The sequence below is a fragment of the Limulus polyphemus genome, unplaced genomic scaffold (genome assembly GCF_000517525.1).
Source record: "Limulus polyphemus unplaced genomic scaffold, Limulus_polyphemus-2.1.2 Scaffold418, whole genome shotgun sequence".
Taxonomy (NCBI): Eukaryota; Metazoa; Arthropoda; class Merostomata; order Xiphosura; family Limulidae; genus Limulus; species Limulus polyphemus.
Genome location: NW_013666028.1, coordinates 380,202 through 388,779, shown reverse-complemented (window position 1 = coordinate 388,779; position 8,578 = coordinate 380,202). Strand labels below are relative to the sequence as shown.

Genomic DNA, 8,578 nt, shown 5'->3' with positions numbered 1-8,578 from the left:
AGAGAAGAAACTGAAAAAAAGACTGACTTTGGGCACATCATTGACCAATTTTCATCAGTGAAAGCAAGGAAGGTGCAGTTTTAATTTTCATATAATGCCATAATTTGTTAATTAAAAGATTAACGAGCTTGACTTATGGTAAAGTTATCTAAAAGATGGGTGTCAGATGTTTGGACAGGGGCGCACTTTCAGTGCTTGGCATAGGCGCTATTTTCCGTAGATACGCCCCTGATTGTTTAATACTTCCTTTATCGAACTGTGAAAAATGAACTTTACTTTTCCAACATACATTTTAATTAAATACCTCAAAAATGCTTAAGCTTAGTATTATCAATTTCTAACTGTGCACACATATATCGAAGTGGAAACCTACTCAATTCTGAAAAAGGATTTCAAAATGCAACAAACTAGAATCAATTAGAAATAATTAAAAGTAATTAACCAATTTCTGCCTAATAACACTGTTTGTAAGGAAATTTTTTGTGTCCGTAGCGGGATATCAAAGTTTCAAAGAGCTACTCCGTTGTTTGTACCATGTATATGCCTTTTAAATGTTCTGGTCTATACTTTGTAAATATTTCAAACAACTTTGGCCTTAACCATTATTTGACAAAATTATTTGTGTGTGTCCGTTTATAACTGACGAACTATTGGGCTGATTGTCATTAAACATGATACGTCAGCTAGTAACACAAATTCAAATTAAACTTTTGGATACAAAAAGAAAATGAGGATTTTATATATTTAGTCGCTAATCAGCTCAATATTATTAATTTATTTATTTTTTCCCGTTACAAGAACATCTTGTGACAAAAATTACGGGTGAATTATTTCTATAATATACTTTACGTTTCACCATTTCCCGTCGTATTGTACTTTTCATGTTACTTTGAATGAACTACTAGCAGTTTGTCAAACATTAACAGGTTTGTTTGTTTTTCAAGATGCGAGCCTGTGTAACGCTATTTTGTGTTTCACTCTCTAAGAGAGAGAGCCTGTGTAACGCTATATTACGTGTTTCACGCTCTAAGAGTGAACCGGTGTAAAGCTATTTTATGTGTTTCATGCTCTAAGAGCGAACTTGTGTAACGCTCTTTTATGTATTTCACGCTCTAAGAATGAACCTGTGTAACGCTATTTTATGTGTTTCATGCTATAAGAATGAACCTGTGTAACGCTGTTTTACATGTTTCACACTCTAAATATGAGTCTGCCTAACGCTGTTTTACGAGTTTCACGCTATAAGTGCGAGCCCTTGTAACGTTGCTTTACAACAATATTCTGTCTCTGTCTTTCAGAAGATCTTGACAACAATATTAACAAGATAATCTCATCCCCTGTGTTAGCTTAGTTTAGGATTGTGAGAGCTGGGTTTCTTATAAAAAAAAAAGAAAAAAAAAGAGGGAAGATGGATTTAGGAAGTAACATTATTTATCTTTTGTAACTTTCGAAATGAAACTTAAGTCTTCAAAATGTCTGTAACTCGTTTGTCAGTTCAATACAGAACTGTGTAAAGCTAAAAGCTCGTTACATAAGAATGAAACCTAATACAAAACTCCAGAAAAGTCTCGTATGTCTATTCAGTCTCTTTTGAAAATATTGCGAAGTCATTAAAGGTAAAATAAAAACCTTTAAACAAATTCCTCCACGGGATGAAAAAAGGTCACTTTTATGAAATATATAAAGGAAATAGTAATAAAACAATATGAACCAGTCGGATTGTTCATTCAGAGAAATATTGCGTTTTGTTACGTTGTTCTGGAGAAACCACTGAGCCATCCAGAAGAGATTTGGTTTTCCATATCAAATGACCCCTAGTGGCACAACGCTAAAAACTGGTTTTCGATACCCGTGGTGGGCAGAGCACAGATAGCCCATGATGCAGCTTTGTGTTTAATTACAAACAAACCATATAATATATGAATATATTCTTAGCCTTGAGTGCTTATGTTGAAAAGAAACCAAAATTTGATTTTATAATTTTACCAACAAGTTGATATATAGCCATCAAGATATTTTGTAAATAAAACATCTATAATCTAAGTTGTATATATATATTCTTGTTATGTTTTATGTTGTGATTTATTGATTCTAAGAGTAAAAGAACAAACTGAAATAAAATGTTAAATATTTATCAATTTCCCATAACACCAAAAAACATGTATTCTACTGAAATTCAACATCTAAAACAATTTCAGACGTATTTTAACAATAGATACAACAATCAGTAACCAAGTCTGAGAAGAATACAAAGAAACTGAAGGAATTCTAGGGATCTGTCGTCATAACTTTATATAATGGAAGAATAAATTCTATCTATATATCTATGTTTAGTTATAGAAATTATTTTCTTATATTTTTCATCAAAGTTAAATTTATAGTGTTTTCTTTTCAATTGGGGTTCCTAATTTTCTAAACTATTTCTAACAAATGTAGATAAATTTGTGACGACTGTTATAAATGCGTGTTTATGTAAAGATAATACTTAAATAAGAGTTTATGGCAAGGTAATCAGTATTTTATGTAAATACTCTACACACACATACATCCAAAAAAATGAGCGATGTTTATTAAGTTAAATAAATAGAACCTTTTTTTAATGCTTTTGTGGATTAGTTTAAAAAGTGGGTTAAAGAACTATTTGTTATCGCGGATCAGTCATAAAGCTTTGTTAAAACCTTAAGATGTCTCAAGGTAAATATATTTAAAATATTAAATGCTAAGATAAAATCCACAAGACTAACATATGTCAGATATTAACTTTTCAATTACAAATGCCGAGCTCAGACATATATATATATCTTAGACTTTAGACATATATATCTTAGACCTTAGACGTATATATCTTAGACATTAGACATATATATTTTAGACCTTTATATCTCAGAAATATCATCCATCACTTCTCATAATTTACATTTTTATTAATTGTTGTCGTAACAACCATGCTGTTTATGTTTTGATCCGTTATTAACACATTAAACATTAATTTGAACAATCAGAGAATTGTTAAAAAAAAAACGTTATGCCTTTCCCAAAGTTATCACTTTATTTCTTTATAGTGGCTATGTATGTAGATGTTTCTAAGGAGTACGTGTAAAATGTGTATATGATAAAACAACAGAGAAGTGTGACATTCGTTCCTTGTTTCGCTCCCTGGTTACGGAAAACACGACCTTTTCAATACGTCTAGCTTGTTTGTTTGTTACATTTTTCATCGAACCAGAAGCTTATTAAATAAACAGGAATTACACCATTACCTGGACAAACAGACAGATAGATAAAGCTTGATTCCTCACCATGTAGGTATTTATGCCACCAGTCACAGAGATGTTCAGTTCGTTCTGTTTGTTCTTTCTTAGCACGATAGTTGTTTCCACAAAGTCCTGTATGTTACTCAAAGCTGTGTGCAACAGAATATACATTAATGAATGTAGCAAACATCTTAAATATGATGAAACTTCAAGAAGAAATGTGTCGTTCAACCTGCTGACGTCACTTGATCTTAGAGTATATCTCTTACATTAAAAGAACAATTAGACCCGATGATTTATGTAAGCGTTATTAATACAGATAACATTATCTGGAGTGTTTGATTTCTTATTCCATTTAAAAATAAAATGTAAGTCAATCTAGACGACTGCTCGGATTGAGCCCGGGCTTGGCTTGCCGGCCGGGTAATAACAAACAAAGAAAAAAACAACGATCTGAGGTCGGGTCGGGCTTGGATGAAGTGATTTTTGTCAAACTTATTTATAAATACTCAGGCTTTTTGCTAGATTTTTAAACTTAAAAAAAAAAAAATCACATTTATTTCTTGACGAACGGTAATCTACACCCAAACAATACATGATAGTTTCATAAATGCTAAGCTCGGTATCAAAGGCGCCGCTTTAATTCTACAGATACTGTCTCATGCCTCTTTTGTATCAATTGTTAAACAGTCATATTAAATAGCAACCAAAATGTTGATAATTACACATATTAGTATGTATATTATTAGCTTGTTCCTCTCTATCTTGGCAGGTTGTAACATTAAAACGGCCATCTCGATCTTTCAGTCGATGCTGCCTGCCTAAGTCGGGTTTAATGTGGTTGTTTGGCTAGCTGTGCTCTACTCACCACGAGCATCGAAACCCTGTTTCTAGCGTTGTAAGTCCGCAGACATACCGCTGTGCCACTGTGGGGGGCGGTTTAGTGTAACAAAAATCGGGTATCGGGCTCAGGCAACATATTGTAAGTATCCGTTGGACTCGAGCCGGGGCGGGTCAACTTATAAAATTTCGGCCTGTGCAGAACTCTAACTTAAACTAACAATCTTAAGCTTAAGCCTAAAAAATGATTTAGCCTGTAATAAACATATAATATAGACTCTAGACGCAACATGAAAAAACTCTTCCATGAAGGGTTAACTATTTCAGTCCTGATGTACGAAAATTATTCGTAGCTCTTACATTATATAAAATTGATATTTTTGTAAATAGTACAATATTTTGGCTTTACAAAGTATTTAATTTTGAAAGATTTATTTCCATAGTTTTTTTATTTCACGTTTTAATTTTTAACTCACTAGCTTTTATTCATAATTTCAGCAATTGTACATGGGTGTTACCAGGTGGAGGGGACGTCTTGAGTGCGAACAATACCCTTTTGAACCTCAACTGCATTTTGATCTTCACGTAAAATCTGCCAAACGTGGCGTTGTAATTTTGTATTTATAACTTACTTCGTTTGCTTCAATTTGAAATGAGCCTTTGTACGGACGGGATTTTACTGAATCACTGGCTTACTTAGGCCTACAAGTGTTACTAATATAAAAAAAAGTCATACTGGAATAAATTTATCATCATTTGCTCCAGATATTAATCAATATGTAAATGTTCAAAAATATAAATAAGCAGAACACCGAGTAAACAAACCTTTCGTTTACTAAGTGAATTATTTAGTATCATGATATTTATTGAAGTATTAGATTCTTGAATACTAATGACGATATACTCAGTTAATAAAGTTCCTTACAATTAATAAGAGTTAAGTTCAAGCCTTTTCACCCAAATCTTTCAATGTCAAGAGTTAAGTTATATACAACCAAAATAAAGGAAGTTGGACACAATCTTGTCGATTGTATAACGGTCCCTTAGTTAAGTGTATTAAAAAATGGAGGGTTTTGAGTTTTCAAGATGTTTTAAAAATCAACAATTCATTCTGTGGTGTTTTAAAGGAGCACGTACCGTTAATTACTGAAGAATGGTAAGGAGAAAGTAGATTTTCTGATGACGCTATTATTTTGTTTTCTGGAAGAAGAACTGATTCATAAGTAGGTTCTTCGTCATCTACGTAGTGAAGAGTTCCTGTTTCCATGGTAACTTTACAATAAATTTGTGTAGGTCTACGTCATTTATGTAAATTTGGTTAAAATTAATCGAATTGATCAACGTGTGGGAAAGATCAAGCTTTATCTTGATTTTATGATTTAAATTGAAGTACACAACAATCAGTCTTAGTTTAATCAAATCTCATTATATTTCAAACTTCAGAATTCCTAATTCCATCGACCAGTATTCGGTATCTGATGAAACGTTTTAATTGGTTTCCGTTTCGAAATCAGTGGCGCGACATCAGGTAGACTTTGAGTGAACTTCTCGATGATCTTCTTAGTTATTTATTTAATGTTACCTGTAATAAACAACAACAAAAAGAAACGAAGAAATGCTCAGTTACTTTTGAGTTCTTATTGTAAACAATATTTTTTGAAACTAGTGATATAAACAATGTTTTATTTCTAATTAACCAGAAAACGTAAAAACAAAAAAAATTAACATTAATATAGAATTGGTCTCTGGATGCTTTTATTACGATCAATAAATCAGTAAAGTCAAGGGAAAAGCCCTAATCCGTTTTACAAAATAGAAAAAAAGAAACTATAAAATTTTCTTAAACCGATCGATAACTATCAGCTTTGATAAAGACGTATCTGGGGGAAGGGTAACAGAATTTGTAACTCTAATTTAACTGTAAAACAAATGGAACTTGTCACTTCAAAAAACGACAGTTTTTTATTACTATACTGAAGATAAGCACGAGCTTAGCATGTCTCTTTTGTCATTTTTACTAAAAAGAAAGTAACACAATACTTCTTCTAACATGGATCTCAAACAGACAGAACATCACATATACTCGCCCGTCTATAGCTGAGACCCCAGTGACTCAGCGGTAAGCTCGAGGATTTATAATTTTAAGATTCTGGGTTTGATCCCCGCGGTGGACACACTGCAGTTTGCCATTGAACAGCTTTTCGCTAAAATAAACAAATATATCATTGCAGTTAACACCAAGCTAACTCGAGTGAGTTGCAAGATGTAAAGAATGGGCACGGTAAATACAGAATTGTCTAGAATCTTCTGCGAGATACCTGTATAAAATATCTACATGGAAGGCACTATTTTGAAAAAGATAATGGTATTTAAGTTAAATAAACGTGTGTGTGTCTATCTTCAACTATAAATACCCGACGTGATGAAAGTCACAATGCTTTATGCAGCTTGCATTTCTAACCACATTTTAAAACCTTTTTTTACTGTTTGTCAGTATTCGATTTTTTGTTTGTATCGGACGATATGCAATTCAAGCGCAGTAATAATAGAACAAAAGAACAGGCACTGAATTTCTTGTCACAGTTTAAAAATTAGTATTCAAATAGGGGGATTAAACTTCTTTGTTTTCAATATTGACGCCTATTTACGTGTTCGTCATAATGTATATAGGATATGCATGATCAGCCGATAATGATACCTTTCAAAACGTGGTGAAGGATATTTCTTGACTTCCTTTTTGCGTGATTAATTGGCGTTGATTATTCTGATTAGTAGGTTTGTTTTGTTCTTGAATTTCGCGCAAAGCTGCATGAGGGCTATCTGCGCTAGCCGTCCCTAATTTAGCAGTGTAAGACTAGAGGGAAGGCAACTAGTCATCATCACCCACCGCCAATTCTTGGGCTATTCTTCTACCAAATATTCTACCAATAGTAGGATTGACCGTCACATTATAACGCCCCCACGGCTGAAAGGGCGAACATTTTTGGTGGGACGGGGATTCGAATCCACGACCCTCAGGTTGCGAGCGCCCCCTAACCACCTGGCCACGCCGGGCCTGAGTAGTAGAAATCAAAATAAATGGTTTTTAAAAAAACTGGTGATGTGATAGTAAAATGTACGGTGGTATAAAATGTCTAATATGAAAGTATCTTTACTTACATTACGTGACAAAACTCAAGACCAGGTAAGAACATTCTGATCGATATAATGTCTCATTATATCAGCTAGATCGATTATAGACATTGGTTGTCAACAAACAGAACTTTATATGTTATTAGATATGGAAGCTATCTTAGAGTTTTACACACGCAGAATTATAATTTGTCTATCAATATATCATAGAAACATATCTTAGAATGTGTGTTATACAATATAAGAAATAGGGATTTCCTATTGTTTATGTAAATCTAGCATACAAAATATCTTGCTTAAATAGCATTTGTTGTCAATTGTCGTGGGAACTTCAAAATGAAGCGAATCTTTATCTTTAACCTTTCTTTAATATTTAATACGATTATACAACACAATAAACATATAACAAAACACAACACAAATTGAATTATAAATTATAAACTAAACTACAATTAACCCAGTAGCTTTTCGCTCATCCGAGTTAATAACATTAATTATTCAATACTTCATTTAAGCACTTTAACTTTAAAATAACAATAATTCATTTTATTACTTTAAATAAATCTTCTATACTTTAAAGTAATACAAAAATGATCTTACTCGTACCTTAAATTTAGATACAATATTCCCATTTTTATAGATAAAGGTAAATTATTAAATAATTATATAACAAAAATGTTTTTGCATAATCTCATTTTTAACTATTGAAATCTTATATTCTAATCCTTGCATTCTTTTAGGAAAAACATGATTTTATTTGAAAATAATAATTTGTATTCTTTACAAGTAATTGTAGTCTATTTATTAATAAATATCTCACATGAAATATTTGTCATAAAATATACCTAAGTTGTTTCATTATCATATTTTACAACATTGTTCTGTAATGAAACAATTGGCTTTAGTGTAGTTTGATTAGCCTCTTCCAATTCGAAATCCCATACTTAATTACTGACTGTATCAATGATAAATAAATAAATCCTAACTGTTTGTTTTTAATTAAGCACAAAGCTACACAATGGGCTATCTGCACTCAGCGCACCACGGGTATCCAAACCCAGTTACTAACGTTGTAAGTCCGCAGACAAACCGCTGTGCCACTGGGGGGCATAATTCCTAATATCAAGACACTTTTTTCACAAGATAGATTTTAATGTACATAAAGTTGAGTGTCTTTGCCAAACCCTTAACATGTATTTCCAGCTTAAATTTTGTCAATTTCTAACCATAATATTTTATAACATCCACACTTTTCATTTGTGAACATTTACAAGTATTATTAATTATACACCCACTATCATGAATATATAATCTAAAATCATTTTCATTTATATTCATTGTACGTTTTGAAT

The 8,578-nt window shown here is 32.1% G+C and overlaps 1 protein-coding gene across 1 annotated transcript in view; it reads right to left on the bottom strand.

Moving 5' to 3' along the window:
* LOC111085479 overlaps positions 1 to 8,578 on the bottom strand; it is a 24,037-nt gene that overhangs the window by 3,269 nt on the left and 12,190 nt on the right. Inside the window, exons 2-3 of the mRNA XM_022384267.1 lie at positions 5,232 to 5,676; positions 3,300 to 3,403 (exon numbers count right to left, since the gene is read on the bottom strand). Of these exons, the coding sequence (XP_022239975.1) occupies positions 3,300 to 3,403; positions 5,232 to 5,361 (234 nt within the window). The 5' untranslated portion in view covers positions 5,362 to 5,676. The remainder of the gene's footprint in view (positions 1 to 3,299; positions 3,404 to 5,231; positions 5,677 to 8,578) is intronic.